Source organism: Myxine glutinosa, chromosome 11 (genome assembly GCF_964187855.1).
Source record: "Myxine glutinosa chromosome 11, kmMyxGlut1.1, whole genome shotgun sequence".
NCBI classification, from domain to species: Eukaryota; Metazoa; Chordata; class Myxini; order Myxiniformes; family Myxinidae; genus Myxine; species Myxine glutinosa.
In genome coordinates this window covers 15619029-15637482 of record NC_136271.1, presented here as the reverse complement: position 1 = coordinate 15637482, position 18454 = coordinate 15619029, and the positions used below count along the sequence as shown (strand labels likewise).

The following is an 18454-nucleotide window of genomic DNA, read 5'->3' as shown; positions in this document are numbered from 1 at the left end:
TCAGAAATAAAAGTTTACAAAGTCGAGACAAGTTTGGATGATAGATTTTACAGGATTACTGATTCTTCCACATAATGATGATGATGATGATAAATCAACAGTGTACATATCTTCCCAACTGCACACAAGATTCTAAACTTGGTATACCCGAGACCTTGGTGTGAGAGACAATTATGGAGAATGATGAATATTAATTTCTCTGATATTCAGCAAGTAATTGTTTTCCTTTTTGGGAATGAAACATCTTATATGAGCATCTGGGAATCTATATTAGCGGTGATGAGAGTGATTTGGAAGCTATATTAGCGGCTGAGAGAGCGATTTGGAATTTTTACTCAAGTTGTGTACGGACCCAAGGATGCCAAAGGAAGAAAATTAAGTGGCCTCTGGTCACGTAGGACAAGTGGCCGTCCTGTAAAGGTCACTTTACGTAAGTTTTCTGTGCAGGGGATTTTATTTTGTTTTTGCTGCCATAGACAGATTTGACTGTAAATGTAGATATGTAAATGTAGATATATATATATAGTCCCCAGCAGGGGACTTATATATATATATATATATAAATTTATTTTCAAACTCAGGCTGCTGGCAAGCCTTGTAACATGACTTGTTACCAAATTTAATGCATTTTTCACACAATTACGAGGAATAAAATATACATTCTTTGTTTATTAAATGTGCAGAAGAGCACATTATGATAGCCTCGCATAGCCTGTCATGTCACACTTTTTCCTTGTTGGTGGACATAAACCTTGCTTCTTGATCTTCCTGAGAGTGAATAATATCAGGCCAGGTATCACCATTACGCCAGATGATAAGCAGGTGATCAGCTGAGCAGGTGACCAGTCCCCAGGTTCCGAGGTCCAAGAGGGCCTGGTGGAAATAGAATGACCAGTACAGATTTAACTTCATTAAAGGAAGGCTTCAAAAAGGGGACCGAAAAACAACAACAACCACGGTTCCCGAAAAAGGCCAACCCCCGCTTTGCGGGGAAAAATGGCCTCTAAAGGTGGTTATAAAGGAAGGTGAAACAAAGTCGATAAAATGAGTGGCTTTTGCTTTGAGAAATCTATAACTGCTGTTAAACTTCAACAATAAAATTACATTGAAAACTCGATTACTAGTCTCCCCACATTAAACATGTTTTTACATACCTCAACTGCGCCCGAGTGACCAACCAGATCTCCTTCCAGTTCGAGATTCCAACGATTTGTCATGGAGACTTGTGCAGGAAAGCCTGATCCTCGGAGGAAATTGAAGACCCCTACAAAACAAACAATTTAAAACTTGTACAATTAATTATTCCAAATGTCGCGATGATTTTGCAAGTGATGTGCAATTAAAGAAATCACCAGCATATGACATAAAGGCACCCTGTGGTGTGTATGGCTGCAGCTTCCACAGATGTGCTGTCCCATCTTCAGAACTAGACACCAGCAGATCACTGAGGTACAAAAAGAGAAGAATTCTGTGAAGGAATGTACTTCCAGGGGACCAGAAACATGTCTGTGGAATTATTATTTTCCTCTGGGAGTGGAAAAAAGGGGAGGGGCGTGGCCATGCAAATCACCAGTTTGGTGATGGCTTCTCTGATCTACATTAGGATGCACGAGTGGCAGACGTCCCCAATTGGGAAGATAAATCCTTGTAACAAGTGATTGCGTGGCATGGGTTTAATGTCACCATTCCACCTAGGTGTCATGATGGATATACTGTATATACATATATACATATTTAATTTCAGTGTAATATTAAGTAAGGTAGTCCTTGGCCAACTACGAGCCCGATGTTCATCATATATTTTGATACACCACAACAAACCACTGCCTTTTGACCTGTGAGGATAGCTCAAAACAGGTTTTATATGAATGATGCCATGTAAACAAAAATATGCTGACCAACCTGTCACGCAAGCCAATAATGGCAGTAACACGGGAGCCATGGGCTGCACTACGCCATGCAACCACCCTCTGAGTGACCAAGTCATATACGCACACACCGCAACCCACTGCAGCAAACAGGAGCTGCAAAGCAAAATGCTTCATTACTTATTGCAATAAAATAATTTCAAGTTAAAGGTCAGATATGTTGGTACATAATAAAGTTGAAATCATCTTGCTGCATTATAACTTAGCTTGGACAAGACAAATTTGTTACTTGCGAAAACTGAAGATTCAAAAGAATTGTATATTGGTTGGTTTGGTCTGTCCTGACTGTTTGTATGTCAATTGCCCACATGTTGCATTTTTACTCCGATCTTCAAGAAACTTAATCACCTGGTAGAGGTAGTGACAAGCTGGAAGCCTATTGTCTTTAAGGTCAAAGGTCACATTAATCATCACTTTTCATCCGATTCACTTAATATCTACTGTATATATACACGAGGTCTGACAATAAAGTTTCAGGACTTGTGTTTTTTCTCGACAGGTGGCAGCACTGGCTTGAGTTTCATATTTGGAAGTGCACTATACATAATGTTCCTGTCATACTGTGTTAGTCGTATCGATCGGTTGTGTTTTGTAGCTGCACTGGAGTTTTGTTAAAATTACAAGTGTTGCAATTGTCTTTTGAAGATGAACGCAAAATTTATGGAACAGAGAATAGTCATTAAGTTTTTGGTAAAACGAAACGAAAGTGGCACGGAAACTTTCGACAAGTTGAAGATGGTGTACAGGGCAGATGCTACGTCATGATCACGTGTTTGAGTGGGGCAAGAGGTTTGCGGAAGTCAGAATGGACGTGAATGACGATGCGTAATCAGTGCACATCGGATTTTTATGTGAAAAAAAAAAAAATTTTTTTTCACATAAAACGGCTTTTTTGCGCGCAAAAAAATTATTTTGCTATTTTCTGAGAAAAAAAAAATTTCGCCCTTTTTCGGGAAAAATAAAATAAAATGCCCTTTTTGGTCGAAAATGTCTGACAACGCTAAAAAAAATTAGGGAATTTTTCGAAATTTTTCGAAATTGGACAAGTCACATTTTGCTGGAATCTCACTTATTTAAAAGGACAACTCACATTTTGCTGGAATCTTACTTATTTAAAGGGACAAGTCACATTGTGCTGGAATCTCACTTATTTAAAGGGACAAGTCACATTGTGCTGAAATCTCACTTATTTAATCGGACAAGTCAGATCTCGCGAGATCTTGGAGACGGCGGCAGGGATTTTCGAAGCTCCACACGGTCTCCACGTTTTTCGAAGTTAAGTCTGTTCACAATTGTATTTTGTCGAAACTGTATTTATCTTTCGGTGTGTGAAGTTATTGTGTGCAACTTTGGTTGTTTCTCGGTGTTTATCTTTCATAAATTGATCGTCTGTTTGCCGTGTCGCGAGCAAGGCCTTGTACAGTGTGCACTGTACAACCTTGAGGCTTTGTTTTTCTCTCAGTGGTCCGTCGTTTGTGATCCAATAACTTTCGTTCTCTGTATTCCCAGTCTTTTCACCCATAGCCTACTTCCTTGTGTAAATCTCAACTCAAAAAAAAAAAAAAAAAAAACATTTCCTTCTCTGTTCTCATTCGTTTATTCATTCTTATTCGTTCGTTCGTTCTTCGACCACGTGTTTCTCCCCCATTTCCCCAGATAGTTTTCACTCATTAACCTTCAATGTTTACACTTTCCCCTCAAGTTATGTATTCCGTCATATTTTATAACACCTTTTTCTTCTTCTTCTTTAAAAGGCTGCTTTCGACTTGCTCACCAAATCAATTCATCCCAAAAAAAATATCCATCTCCTATAGTGCCTTTGTTCTACATTCCCTAAACTCTCCTGCACTCCATCCTCCATCCAGCGTCCTTAAACGTATTTTTAACTCGAAGGTCACAAGAAACTCATTTTGCAATAAATGTTCGTTTCCCATAAATCGTACACTTTCAAAAATCCAATCTCACCCCTCCCCTCCAAATCTTCCCCATAACCCCTCCCCTCCAAATCTTCCCCATCACCCCTCCCCTCCAAATCTTCCCCATCACCCATCCCTTTCAAATCTCCCCCCTTGCCCCCTCCCTCCTAAACTACCCCCTCACCCCTCCCCGCCAAGACGCCCCCTCGCCCCTCCCCTCCTAGACTCCTGCCTCACCCCTCCCCTCCAAATCTCCCCCATATCCCATCCCTTTCAAATCCCTCCCCTTGTCCCTTCCCTCCCAAACTCCCCCCTCACCCCTCCCCTTCAAATCTCCCCACCCTCATTGCTTCTCAATTTCCCCCCGCTCACTCCCCCTCCTCAAAGCGTCCTCCCCGCTTCTTCCCCCTTCAAACTCTCACCTCCATCTCCCCCAACCTTCTGCCTCGCTCTTCCCCCTCCTCAAATAACACCTCATTGTGGCTCACCCAATCACCATCAAACTTTTTGTCCGCCCCATCCTTCCCTTTCTCCGAGCTATTCTGAAATCTCTGACACACCTTCAACAGCTCTCCCTACCTCTTCCACCTCTTCCACATCTTACCCTACCCCTCCTCCCCCCTGTTCTGTATCTGATGCTCCCCCTTCCTCTTCATTAACGGTATGGACCTCAAACATCCGGGGCCTTCGTTCAAACTTAACCGATCTCTCCATACAGGTTGCTTCTGTCAAACCAGACGTGATCTGCTTAACAGAAACATTCCTCCTTTATGATGTCTCTGATTCCATAGTATCTCTCCCGGGCTACTCCCTCCTCCGGTATGATAGACCTGAGCCTCGTCCTGGAGGCGGGGTTGCTATCTTTATCAAAAACTCTCTTCCTCACTCGCCCTGCACTGCACTCTCTCCACCTCACCCCCAGGAATACCTCTGGCTACGGCTTCCCCTTCGCTCCCACCTCTTGTTCATATGTGTGTTGTACCGTCCACCAAACAGTGATGACTCCATCTACATCTCGCTGTCTGATGATATGGACCAACTTCTATCTACTCATCCCAACTCTCTCTTCCTCATATGTGGTGATTTCAACTGTCATCATGCCAGTTGGCTGGGTGTGGGTACCTCTCTCACCAGCCATGGCTCCTCAGCAAAGGACTTCTGCGACTCACTGGGACTGACACAATCTGTCAATTTCCCGACCCGGATCTCAGTCAACGGAACATCTTCTCTTCTGGACTTGGTTATGACTAACTTCCCTGAAAATGTCTGCTGCTCTTCTTCTGCTCCGATCGGAACATCTGATCATGTCCTTGTTAAAGTGGACATCTCTCTGACCATCCTCAGGGAGCCTGCTCAGCGTCGACGAGTCTGGCATTTCACTCAGGCCAACTGGCACGGTCTTCAAGCAGCCATCAATCATCTGGACTGGTCTCCCATCTCTACCACCTCTGACATCAACTCATCCTGGGAATTCTTCCAAAGTAAATTGCTCTCTCTCATGCACAGATTTATCCCATCTCGTCTTCAGTTGTCATACCCTTCCTCCCGTCCATGGTACACGGAATCTTGTGGTGAGGCTGTTGCCCAGAAACAACTTGCCTTCGTCTCCTGGAAAGCAAATCCAACGGAAGGAAATCTCATTTCCTTCCACAAAGCCCGAAACAAGTGTGTGTCCACCCTCAGGAGAGCCAGGAAACAATATCTCTCCGTTCTCAAGACCGAACTCTCTTATCTGTCTCCCTCTTCCAAATCCTGGTGGCGTCTGGTCAAATCCGTTTCTGGTGTTTGTTCCCCCTCCATCCCCTCCCTTACCTCAAACGGCTACACAGCTGACTCCGCACGTGAAAAAGCTGAATGCCTCAACTCTGTGTTTGCCTCTAAATCTTGTGTCCCAAACCCATCCCTCTCTGTACCCACCATACCCAGTCATACCCTGCTGCTCCTGGACTCCGTGTCCTTTCCTCCTGACAAGGTGGAAAAGTTTCTGTCAACCCTCGACTCTGATTCTGCAACTGGACCCGACGGCATCAGCCCACGGGTCCTAAAATCCTGCTCTGCTGCTCTATCTCACCCTCTCTCTGTTCTCTTCACCCTCTCTTTTGCTCAAGGTCAACTGCCATCTGCTTGGAAATCAGCCAACATCACCGCTTTGCACAAAAAAGGTGCAAAAACAGATCCTAGCAACTACAGACCAATCAGCCTTCTCCCAATTATCAGCAAAGTCATGGAATCCATCATTGCTTCTGATATGAAATCTTTCCTCTTCTCCAATGGCTTGATCTCTGATCATCAATTTGGTTTCAGACCAGGTCACTCTACTCTGGACATGCTGCTTCTGCTGTCTCAACAATGGATGGAGGTCCTCAATGCCAAACAGGAAATTAGAGCTGTCTCCCTCGACATATCACGTGCCTTCGACACGGTCTGGCACCCCGCTCTGCTCACCAAACTCTCCTCCTTTGGTATTCATGGAAATCTCCACGCATGGCTGGCGGACTTCCTCTCTAGTCGTCGTCAACGTGTGGCCCTGAATGGGTTTCTCTCATCTCCTCTTCCTGTTCAGGCTGGAGTTCCCCAAGGCAGTGTTCTGGGCCCCGTGCTTTTTCTGGTCTTCATCAATGATCTCTCTGACTCTCTCGAAAATCCTCTCTATCTCTTTGCTGATGACTCCACTCTCTGCCGCTCCATTCCTCTTCCCTCAGATCGGCAGTCTGCTGCCTCCTCACTCTCTGAAGACCTGGACAAAATCACAGACTGGTCAAACAAGTGGAACATGTCTTTCAATCCTGACAAATCTCACACTCTTACTATGTCTCTCCGAAAAGATCGACTGGACAACCCTCCCATCTACTTTCTCAACAATCCTCTCCAAGAAGTTCTGTCGCTCAAGATTTTGGGTCTCACTATCTGCCATGATCTTTCTTGGGAAAACCACATTTCAAAGCTGGCCTCCAAAGCCAGTCGCCGACTGGGCATCCTCCGTCGTGCGAAGTCCTTCCTCGGCACACCTGAGCTCCTCACCACATACAAGGCTTTCATCCGCAGCTCAATGGAATACTGTTCTCCCCTATGGGCCGGTGCTCCTGCCTCACACCTAGCTCGGCTTCACGCTGTTGAAACCAAAGCTTTCAGAATTATTGGAATCTCCCGCGATGAAGCTATCTCTGAGGGCCTTTCACTCACTCACCGCAGGCAGGTAGGTGGTCTTTCTGTCTTCTACCGACTCCTCTCCGGCCTTGCACCCCCAGCTCTCTCTGTGCTCTGTCCCCCAAATATTCCTACAGGTCGCACAAGATCTGCCAGCAACCCTCTGATGGTTAAACTGCCGAAATCTCGGCTCTCCGCTCACCTTCACTCTTTCATTCCTCTTTTCTCCCGCCTCTGGAACAAACTCCCTCACTCCCTTCAATCCCACTCCTCCCTCCAGGTCTTTAAAACAGCTGTTCACCACCATCTCTTATCTTCCCCCATCCAAAACCTTGATCTTTTCTACCCCCGCTAATTCACCCCAGATCCACCTTGTTTGAAATTCCAACTTCTTTCCTGGAAGTCCTGGCAGTGTCCATATGTTTTATACCTCTCCCACTGCCCCCTTCCCACGCCCCCCCCAAAGCCCTTGCCCTCTCTCAGATCTCTCGATGTCTCCATGTCTCTCGGTCCCTGCTCTCAAATGTTGTGTTTGTGTCCTTCCCCCTCTCTCCCCATCTTGTCTACCGCTCCCTATGTTATATGTTTTATGTGTCGGTTTGTCTTTCTGTGTGATTAATGTTCGCTCTTTCACGAGCCTCGATATTGTATACAAAAAAAAAAAAAAAAAAAAAAAAAAAAAAAAAAAAAAAAAAAAAAAAAAAAAAAAAAAAAAAAAAAGTCACATTTTGCTGGAATCTCACTTATTAACTGCGATCGAAATTTTTAACTGTGATCGAAATTTTTAACTGTGATCGATCTCAAAAACAAAACGTTGCGTCCACTTGCGTGCGTTGCGTCCCCAGCGTGTACAGCAGTGAGGCGGTGTACTACAGTGAGAGAGTGTACACAAAGTGTGAACAAGTCTCCTATCAAGATGAGTGCTGCTCTTCGTGACAAGTGGCTGAAGGAATTCAACGCTGGCGGCGATGGGGCCACCTTCAAGTACGTGTCGAGTGACACGGCTTTCTGTCGAGCTTGTGAAAAGACTTTCCGGGCGAAGCAGAAGTCTGAGCTGGCCCAACATGTCCGAGGAGACCGCCACAAGAGCAACTTGGCCTTGAAGAAGAAGAGGACGGTCATGCAAGCCACCATGGAGGACTTTGGTGGCGGAAAGAGGCACAAGTGCGACGTCGTGGCTCAGGAGCTGTGCCAGGCCATGCTGGCCGCTGGCATCCCATGGTCGAAATTGGAAAACCCTGCCCTCCGGTCGTTCCTGGAGAAGCACATCACTCTCCAGATCTCCGATGAAAGCTGGATTCGAAAGCACTACCTCGACAAGTGCTACGACGAGGCCTTGGCGGGGATCCGTGCCGACCTCGGACAGCAGCCCATCTGGCTGTCCGTCGACGAGATGACCGATTCGGCAGGTCGATATGTGGCCAACATCATCACGGGACGCTTGTCCAAGGAGGGGTACTTTCGTCCCCACCTCGTCCAGTGCATGTTTCTGGAGAAGACCAACTCCGGGGAGATCGTGCGCGCAGTCAATGACACGCTGCGCTATCTTTGTCCTGATTTCAAGCCGGAGTGCCTCAAAGTCCTCGTCAGCGACGCCGCGGCCTATATGATCAAGGCCGGCCATGCCCTGAAGGAACTCTTCCCGGACTTGCTGCATGTGACTTGCGTTGCCCACGCGCTCCACCGTGTCTGCGAGACAGTCCGAGAAATGTTCAAGGACGTCAATGACCTGATTGCCACGACGAAGAAGGTGTTCGTCAAAGCCCCGTCGCGTGTTGTCCTTTGGAAGGAGCAGCAGCCCAATCTTTCTCTCCCCCCGGAGCCCATTCTGACTCGGTGGGGGACATGGATCGACGCTGCGGTGTTTTACGCCGAGCACTTCGAGGCCGTCAAGGACATTGTGGACCAGCTGAACGATGACGACGCGATGGCAATCCGGAGTGCCAAAGACCTGTTCGGAAAGGCGGACATCAAGCTCAGTTTGGTCTTCTTAAATGCCCACGTGTCGTTCATCCCGAAGATCCTTAAGCAGCTGGAGGAGGCCGGCATGGAGCTGGCCAAGGCCTTCCAGCTCCTTGATCAGGCCAAGGAGGAGCTCAAAAAGATCCGAGGCTGCCGTAAGTAGATCCTGCTCACCAAGTTCAAGGCGGTGCTGCAGCGCAATCCCGACATTGGTGTGCTGAGGACAGTGGCTTTGATCCTGGATGGAGATCAGCACGGATCTGAGGTTGGTGTGCCGGCTGGAGTCAAGCTTGCCGACATCCCCCTCTTGAGGTACTGCCCCATCGTCAGCGTCGACGTGGAAAGGTCCTTCTCCGTCTACAGAAACGTCCTCACCGACCGCCGACGCGACACCGCCTCACCAAGGAGAACATTACCAAGATAATGATTTCAAACACCTACTTTAACCGTTCCTAAAAGGGTCTTGTCAATTTCTTCTAGTCCTCTACTTATCAAACAATGCGGTTGCAATAAAGGTACCTGAACGTCATTTTTTACCTGTTTACTAGCCCAGAGTGCTTAATGTTGTGCAGGAAAGAGCTTACCATTTTTTGTTCTTTTTTTGACTGATTTCTGAAAAACTTGGTAATAATAAAAAATGAATAAAACGGGGGAAAAAAATATTTCGGGATTTTTTCACATTAAAAAAAAAAATTCCGCTTTTCAAAACATAAAAGGCCTATTTTCTTAACATAAAAATCCGTAGTCTACTAATCAGCACGCCCAGCGATTGCTAAAACGGACAAAAATGTCAAAAGGGTGAGAATGTTGGTCCGATCTGACCTACGTCCGAAACGCCAATGAAAGGAACTCATTTTGTATCAATAGAAGAGATCCAGAGAGCTGTAACCAATGAACTAAATGGCCTTTCAGGCATCGACTTCCAAGAGTGCTTTGAAGCATGGCAGCGATGCTGGCAAGCGTGTATAGACTCCCAGAGAGATTACTTTGAAGGTGACACTGACCACACATATAATTGGTACATTTACAATAAAATTGTACACCGGCCATCCCTATTCCAACTCCGCGATGAGGCGTGCCGAGAGAGCGTACTCGGGTTTCACTCTTTTTGTTTTCTTCTTGTACACCGCTCATTTCCTATTCCATCTCCAGGCGCTGTATGACGTCATCGCCGGGCATCGAAGGGGGCCCGGCGATGACACACGCCAAAAGTACAGGACTCGGTTTTCACTCAGTTTGTTTTCTTGTTTGTTTGTTTGTCCTGGCGATATCTCAGCCATCATTTGAGCCATCTCAGCCATCATTGATTAATTACTTAATTATTATCGATTTATTAAGTGTTGCCATCATTATTAGTAAGCCTGGTGTTGGCTTAGTGGTTAGGGTGCCGGCTTGGGATCCAAGGATCCTGGGTTCGAATCCCGGTCGATCGCTGAATTAACGCCAGGGGGGTTGACGCAGCCTGTCATCCTTCCGAGGTCGGCAAATTGAGTACCGGCTTGCTGGGATGAATGATCACGGTGTGTACCCCGATTTAGAATAGGTACACCATGTCCCTGCGCATTGTAAGAGGCGACCAAGGGTTGGCGTCAGGAAGGGCATCCGGCCATAGAAACATTGCCTCAAACAGGGAACCATGATTGTCATGGGGCCCGCAAGGCTAACCCGCGCTCTAGTGGGGAAAATGGCCTTAAAACGATCATTCATTCATTCATTTTTTTAAATATCGATTTATTAAGTTCTTATTTATTTTCTTTCTTATCTGGGCAATATCTCAGGCACCTTTTGAGCTAGGAAACTGCTATTTGGACATGACAATGACCAAGCGTTATGGCTGCAAAGGGTATTTTTGATTTATTGATCAATCAATTAATCGATTAATCACTTAATTTTCAAAAAGTTACAGATTTGGATGAAACAGTGGTGACTTAGGGATGCTATTAGCCAATTGATTAAGAAATTAATTATTTTATGATCATTTATTTATTTATTTTATTTACACAATTAATCAATCAGTTATTGATTCTATCGATTTTTGTCATACCTGTCAGGCCTGACGTCCTTTCTTGTTTGTTTGTCCAGCCAATATCTCAGCCATCCTTTGAGCTAGAAAGCTGAAATTTTGGCACAACAGCGAACAAGTACTTTGGAAAAAGTACTATTTTTTGATCAACCAATTAATTGATTAATTACTTGATTATTATCGATTTATTAATTACTTCTTTATTTTTTCTCATCTGGGCAATATCTCAGGCACCTTTTGAGATAGGAAACTGATATTTGGACAAGGCAGTAACCAATCGATTTGGCTCTAAAGGGTATTTTTGATTTATTGATCAATATTTTTAAATTTTCGATTAATTCCTTAATTTATTTATTTTCAAAAAGTTACAGATTTGGATGAAACAGTGGTGGTTTAGGTATACAGTGGTGGTAGTATGCTATTAGCAAATTGATCAAGAAATTAATTATTTTTACGATTATAATTTAGTTGTTTTAATCAATCAATACATTTATTGTACACCGCTCCCTCCCAATTCCGTCTCCATGTGCTGCACGATGGTATCGCCAGGCGCCCGAGTAATGTCGCGCGCTGGATGATATGTTATTTATTTATTTCTTTGGCATGGGGGCGGTGTACTTTGAATGTACCTCTACTTGGTTTATATCGCTTTAATCCAGGAACTTTATTGTCGGACCTCGTATACTGTATATAAAACCAAAATAACAAAGGTAGACAGGAAATCCTCATCGAGGTGAACCTTTGGTTGCCCCACATGAGTATGTGTATTAATTACATACTGTTTGAGTTGGACCATGAATATGTCGATTAATTAAGTATTATTGGACCTTGACTATGTCGCTTAATTAGGAACTATTGGGACCTACCTTTCGACCATTTTAGATCCTTGGACCTTTGATATCTTAAAGGTCTGAAATCAAAGTTTTTATATCTATCTTAAAGGTCTTTTGACCCTCAGAGTATCAGACCTTTTAAAGCTTTCACCTTTTAGATACTCCCTTTTACACCCCTTTGACTCTACTTAGATACTTTCCACCTTTTAGGCCACTTAGATCCATTGACCATATAGACTGCTTAGACACCTTGAACCTTTAGACACCTAAAGACCCTTTAGTACCCTAAGATCCTTAAAACCTTGTAGACGTAATTAGCTTTTTTCAGCAATTAATGCACAATCTTCCCCCACCTGGATGCTGGGACTTGCTGGGTACTCTACAAGATGGAACAGAATTTGCATGTTTGGTCACTGAATTGGTTCACCAATCAAAAACCTGGAAGCATATTATTTATTTGGATATCACACGTACATATCGTGTGTTGCACGACATCTTTCTTGATTTTGTTGCTGACCAGCAACTTACCTTAGGGTCATGCATTAAATTAAACCAAATAAATATACTACTGCAATTAAGTGTAAAAAAGACAAGGCTTGAGGATTTCTTTAAAAATTAAAATAAAGCACTCAGTTATATTCTGTATGTTGGCCCTTGTCCTAAGGGAGATGACTCACCTGGCTAGAGCTGCTCAGACAGTAAATGCCTGTAGGATAGAGCTGGGAATTATGCTCGAGACATTTTCCTGGAGTATCCTCATCTACTTTTATCTTCTGTAGAGCCACGAGGCTAACACCACTCCACACGACCATCTCGCCACTCAGCGACCCGCTCACAAAGCACCCGTCTGGGGAGACAGGAAGATGGAGTGGAATATCGAGGAACTCAGAAGTCAACTTGAACTTATTCCTCGCCCAGTTTGTTCATTCACGTAATGATCTGCAAGTCCCATTACTTATTCGACATACTTTAATAATGGCATCAAGGTGTAGTTGAGACAAGACCTACCGCTGACATGCAACAGTGAGCGAACATCGTCAGAATGTGATTGCAGCATTGCCAGTTCTCGCAAACCCCACTGGGCTGTGGACTCGCTGAAAGAGCAAAAGGCCAAACGGTACACAGCTGCAAAGAACAGCAAAAAAACAAAACATTTAGAATCAAAAGAGTGCAATAGTGCAAACCAAGTGTATACATCATCAATAAAATCATTAAAAAATGAAACAATCCAGGTATTTGTAGTCATGAACAATCACATTAAAACTTAGAAAAATTGAAAGTAATACATGATAGATGAACCGAAACCCCTTCCCAAAAGCCGTTATCACTCATTTTTTTTTTTTGCTCTGATGTTAACACTATTCAAGACATCAAAATTAGGGTAAATATATGTGGGCCAAGCACTTTCCCATCGCAGACAGGTCGGTGCGATTTCTTTGTCTTTACGCCTCATTTCTGGTCTTGCCCTCTGCTCTTTCCGTGCTTTGTTCCCAACCCCCAAGGGTTGGGCTGGCATTGCTAATAATAAGATCGGCCGGTTTACCTATGCGCTGCAGTGTCATAGCCGATGCTGATTTTTTGCATTAGGTGGTTTTATCTTTCACAAGCTCCGCCCACTGCAGCTTAAGCCAGAAGTATCTTTTTAACTGTAGTTATATGGTGGAGGACCCGGGTCTCCCACATTCTCCTCCTCTTCCCTTTATAAGGGGTGAGGTCTGGTGGCACCAAGCTCATGCCCTGCGTTGACCACGATCCTCCTCCACTCCCCTCTGTTCTCAGCCAACTCTCTCCACCCTCCAACCACCCCAATTTACTGATATTCCTCTTCACACAAACCTCCCATCTCAACCGCGGTCTACCTATTTTCCTCCGACCTCGCTCCTTCAACCTATCCGCTGTCTTGGCCATTCTCTCTTCCCACATCCACACCAAGTGTCCAGCCCATCTCAGCAGTATTTCACCAATCTCCTCCCTCAGTTCATCCATTCTCCTTCTATCCACCCTCTTCATTCCCCCAATCTTCCTAACCTAGTTGTTCTCAAAAAAACTTGCAGCCTCTGTTGCTGTCTCTGTTGTGGAATTTGGACAGTATGTAATTGATGAATCAAGAATTCAATGTCCAAACAATATTTGTCAGAAGAAGGATTGACAAATTTTAATTCCCGAGGAGGATATCACTTTTTGTTTACAAGGAGATACACAGCAAGAAACAATAACCCCTTATCAAACCAAGAAGAACGCACTGTAAATCACGAAAAGCACACTGCCAGATACACAACAAAATCCTAAATCAAAGTCCTAAGTGAAAATCCTGGTACAGTAGAGATGTACAAAGAAAACGTCATAAAAACACACCAAAAACACCAGCATGCATAGTAAACAATATCGACATACAGTATCGACAGCCCAAGTGAAAATCCTGGCAGTGAAGTTGCCCACATGTCTTTTATATAATATAAAAAATAAAAAAAATAAAATAAATCTTTCTTCATGCCCACATGTCTTTTATACTGGCTGAAAACAAAGAAATAATTGGGAGGAGCAAGTGAAAGGAGGAGCGAAGATGGGATTGGTCGCATGAAGAAAGGGGAGGAGAGTAGTAGGATTGGTTGAGCAAAGTGTAGGTGGGAGGGTTGAGGGCAGTGGGGATTGGTCGAATGAAATATGGGGGGGTTGGGGGGGGGGATCGAGAAATGGGGAAATGCAATTTGATAGGTCGAGTGAATGCTGGGATGGGCAGACTCCCTGCCGAGTAAGCTAGAGGGTAGGTCTGCATATCAAATATTTTTAATGAGGCACATCTGTTTCCCATTGTCTCCTGCCAGACTTTGTGGAGCCATCATCCTTTAAGACTTCAAGAACTTTTGAAGGTCATTCATTGACTATCTTAATGTGAAGCATTTGTAAGAAATAAGTGGATATATCTTTTACTCATGTTCGACACTACAGAATAAATTTATCATGTGGGGAAGACCTCATCCAATACTATAATTAATTACAGTGCCTTTATTATTAAAATTATACCAAATGATTTACCATTCTGTGGTTTTATCCATAATTCATTTATTTTTTAACATTATTGTTTCCAGAGGACATGAGTCATTTGATGTAAGGGTTATCATATTATATTGCAAATTGACACAATAGTAACACGAGAACTTAATGAATCATGTTAAAATTAAAACTTCAAACAGGCATGCAATTAAATAAGAAAGTCCTTATTTAATTAATAGGTATTTATTTCCCAATTTGTCATATTTGAGAAACCATACGTAGTTTTGTCAAGATTTTAAAACTCAGAAGACCAATTGTTGCATGCGGAACTTTGTTGGCTCAGGGAAATCACTCGGTAGCTATGACAACCACATTCTTTGTCAAACTGCAAACTCATCTTTTCCCTCATAAGTCAAAAGATCATTATAATATATTGTTGCGGATCTCGAGCCCGTCGACGTACTAAGGGGGGGTTGAGCCCTTTTCTCCCTCGAGCTTCGAGTCCACGAGGCCAGTACCCACTTTACACTCATGGGGGCGGATTGCGGAGCAATTCCAGCCGCCAACCCCGCAGCGAGCGCGTGGAAGGGTTTCCGGTCAATAACCTGCGTACCTTCGATACACACGCCGCCACGAGGACGGGGGTTGAACCTCACACGAGTCACGCTGGTCTGATACGCCCGAGCGGTTTGCGTATCACGTGACTCGTGCCGTTAATTATTAGGAACCCGATCGAGCAGTTTTATCTCGTGTAATGCGAGGCCAATAGTGCAACGACGTAAACGGCCAAGTTGGAAGCAAAACACAGGTTTATTACAAATGTACAGTGGCCAGAGAAAAGAGACACAGGAGAGAACTTAACCGTTCTTAACTTACGTTACCCAGACAAGGGCCCTCTGACTCACGTGGGGAAAGGGAGGAAGAAGAGGACACGCTCAAAGCACGGCCGCTTGGTGCAGCTCGCCCAGGACGGCTCGTTGGGCATGTCCCTCAAGGATGTTCGCAGCAAGGACGTCGGCCTCCAGTCGTGCACGTATGGGAATCTCTGCAGCGCGTCTCGAAGTCGGCGAGGCAAAAGCGCACGTGCAGGGAGCCCAGGCAGGGAGGTCGTTAGAGTATAGGGCCACGGGAGAGATCGTCCTGCGAGAGCGTTTATCTCAAGAAAGCGAGGGCAAACGAGAGAGAAAGCCAGGGAGAACAGGGCAGCAGAGAGCGTTTCTCGTTCAGAGTCCTGGGCTAGAGAGAGCGCTGAGAGCTTCTTGCTCAGAGACCTTGGCTAGAGAGCGCGCTGAGAGCTTGGCCATAGAGAGAGAGAGAGAGTTCGGGGGTCCGGGGCGGGTCTTATATCTTACTCCGCGGCTCTTCAGCTCTCTGCTGTACCTCGTCACCAGCCCGTTCGGCCTCGCAGATTCAGCCTCTACTTTCCAATTTTCCCAGACGTGCACAAGCCTCGAGTCCTTCAATTCTCCTGGCCTACGAGGTCCCTGGAAGAGGCGCGCTTTGTGGAATTAGCAGCAGATTGAGTTTTGTGAGAGCCACCTCCTCACTAGTCTGTTCCTGCCACCATGCGACGCCCATTGGTCGATCCCAGCTTCCGCTGTGGAGCCGATGACCAGGCCCGCCCATCTGCCGGTGCTGCGTGTTTGTGCTGCGCGATAATTATCGTTCTTGAATAGATTTGTAATCATGGTCGGCACCACTTCATGCTGATGTTGGTTGATTTGATTTGAAATGGTGGTTTTGTAGTGTTGGTTTTGTAATGTTGCATGTGATGTTGAGTTTAATGTCTGGGTGTTGCAAAATGTGCAGGGATGTGCTGCAGAGGTGTGGAGAGAGAATTTGAGAGGGGTTGAGGGAGATAATAAGAGAAAGGCAAAAAGGATTTAAATGGGGGCAGAATCACAAAGGTGGTTCAAATCATCCACACAAACACAACGCATTTCCCTTTCCACTGATACGATGGAAGAGGTAATTTACCGAGACAAAATTACTACAGATATAACTACGCTAGGTAACCCTTATGTGTTGGTATGTCTCCCTGGGGTCTCCGAAAACCAAAACATTATAACATACATGGATTAAATTAATCAGATTTCATTGTGACTCACCCAAGTCCTTCCCAACTGGTATGTCGCCCTGGGGTCTCCGAAACCGGAACATTATAACATACATGGATTAAATTAATCAGATTTCATTGTGACTCACCCAAGTCCTTCCCAACTGCTGCCACCACACGAGAATCTGCTATTTCGATCATAGAGCAAATATCTATGAGGAGGAGAAAATGAGGTAAATGTATAAAATAAACTAGAACTAGACCGAGAACGGAACTCAGTAGAGCGCACAACTCAGCCAGGCAGAACATTTTACGTCTTGTATCCCACGCACTCGATGCTTACCTTCCTCAAGGTGCCCCATCACCTTACAGAGCAGCTCTCCTACTCTGTTCCACAGCAGCAGAGTAGAACCCCCAGCCAACCACAAGTCTTCACGCCTCAGAACCAGCAGACACTGCAAGAGTATCGACACTGCATATCGGTCCAACGAGGTCGGTCCAAAGATGTATTTCCATGGATGATGTAGGAGGCAATACGGCGAGCATTTACCGTGCCATATGTACCGTACTTATTAAATCGACATCATGGAGGAATTTTCCATCTCAGCCCATGTGTACATACTAAATAGATGTCCCCTAATAGGTATCCCCCAAATTTTATCCTTTATTCCAAAAAGCATTGCCTTAATCCCCCAAATTATCTTCAAAGAAATGGCAAAGAGGAGGAAACCCCCACCTAAAGCTCAGGTGGCTAGATGTGTTAGCACACGCAGGGCACAGCTTGGTTGGACATTTACAGTCGTGGCCAAAAATATTGGCACCCTTGCACTTTTTTCAAATAACTCACAATTTTCTCTCAAAATAAGTTGAAATTGACAAAAGTATTTGGTTTCCACAATTCTTTATTTCACTGTTAATATTACAGAACCTTTGTTTTTCATTCAGAACTTTATATATGCTTGTAAATCCAAAAAAAAGAAATGGCATTGACAAAATTATTGACATCCTAGACCTAATATTTGGTAGCACGGCCTATGGACAAAATAACTGCAGTCAAGTGCTTCCTATAGCCATGAATGAGCTTCCTACACTTCTCTACTGGCAGTTTGGCCCACTCTTGTTGTGCAAACTGATCCAATTCTACCGGATTTGAAGGGTGCCTTCTCCCAACTGCTGTTTTCAGATCTCCCCACAGGTGTTCAATGGGATTTAGATCTGGACTCATTGCTGGCCACTTCAAACAGTCAATCGTTTTTTCTTGACCCATTCCTGGGTGCTTTTTGAAGTGTGTTTGGGGTCGTCGTCCTGCTGGAAGACCCATGACCTTCGACGTAGACCCAGCTTTCTGACACTGGGTTGAACATTACGCTCCAAAATGCCTTGGTAATCTCCTGATTTCATGATTCCATGCACACATTCAAGGCACCCAGTGCCAGAGGCAGCACAGCAACCCCAAAACATCACTGAACCTCCTCCATGTTTGACTGTAGGGAAGGTGTTCTTTTCTTTGAAGACTTCATTTTGTTTTCTGTAAACATAGAGATGATGTGCTTTACCAAAAAGCTCTAATTTGGTCTCATCTGTCCACACGACAT

At 44.7% G+C, this 18454-nt stretch overlaps 1 protein-coding gene across 2 annotated transcripts in view; it reads right to left on the bottom strand.

Moving 5' to 3' along the window:
• Positions 1–549: 549 nt before the first annotated feature.
• The window catches only part of LOC137436435 (WD repeat-containing protein 41), a 30019-nt gene continuing 12114 nt past the window's right edge, over positions 550–18454 (bottom strand). Inside the window, exons 6-13 of one of the 2 annotated variants that reach the window (XM_068130212.2) lie at positions 17203–17314; positions 17009–17071; positions 12818–12934; positions 12487–12656; positions 1903–2024; positions 1353–1444; positions 1155–1264; positions 550–873 (exon numbers count right to left, since the gene is read on the bottom strand). In XM_068130212.2, coding sequence (XP_067986313.1) covers positions 721–873; positions 1155–1264; positions 1353–1444; positions 1903–2024; positions 12487–12656; positions 12818–12934; positions 17009–17071; positions 17203–17314 — 939 coding nt within the window. In that variant the 3' untranslated portion in view covers positions 550–720. The remainder of the gene's footprint in view (positions 874–1154; positions 1265–1352; positions 1445–1902; positions 2025–12486; positions 12657–12817; positions 12935–17008; positions 17072–17202; positions 17315–18454) is intronic. The other variant, XM_068130213.2, reaches the window with a different exon arrangement.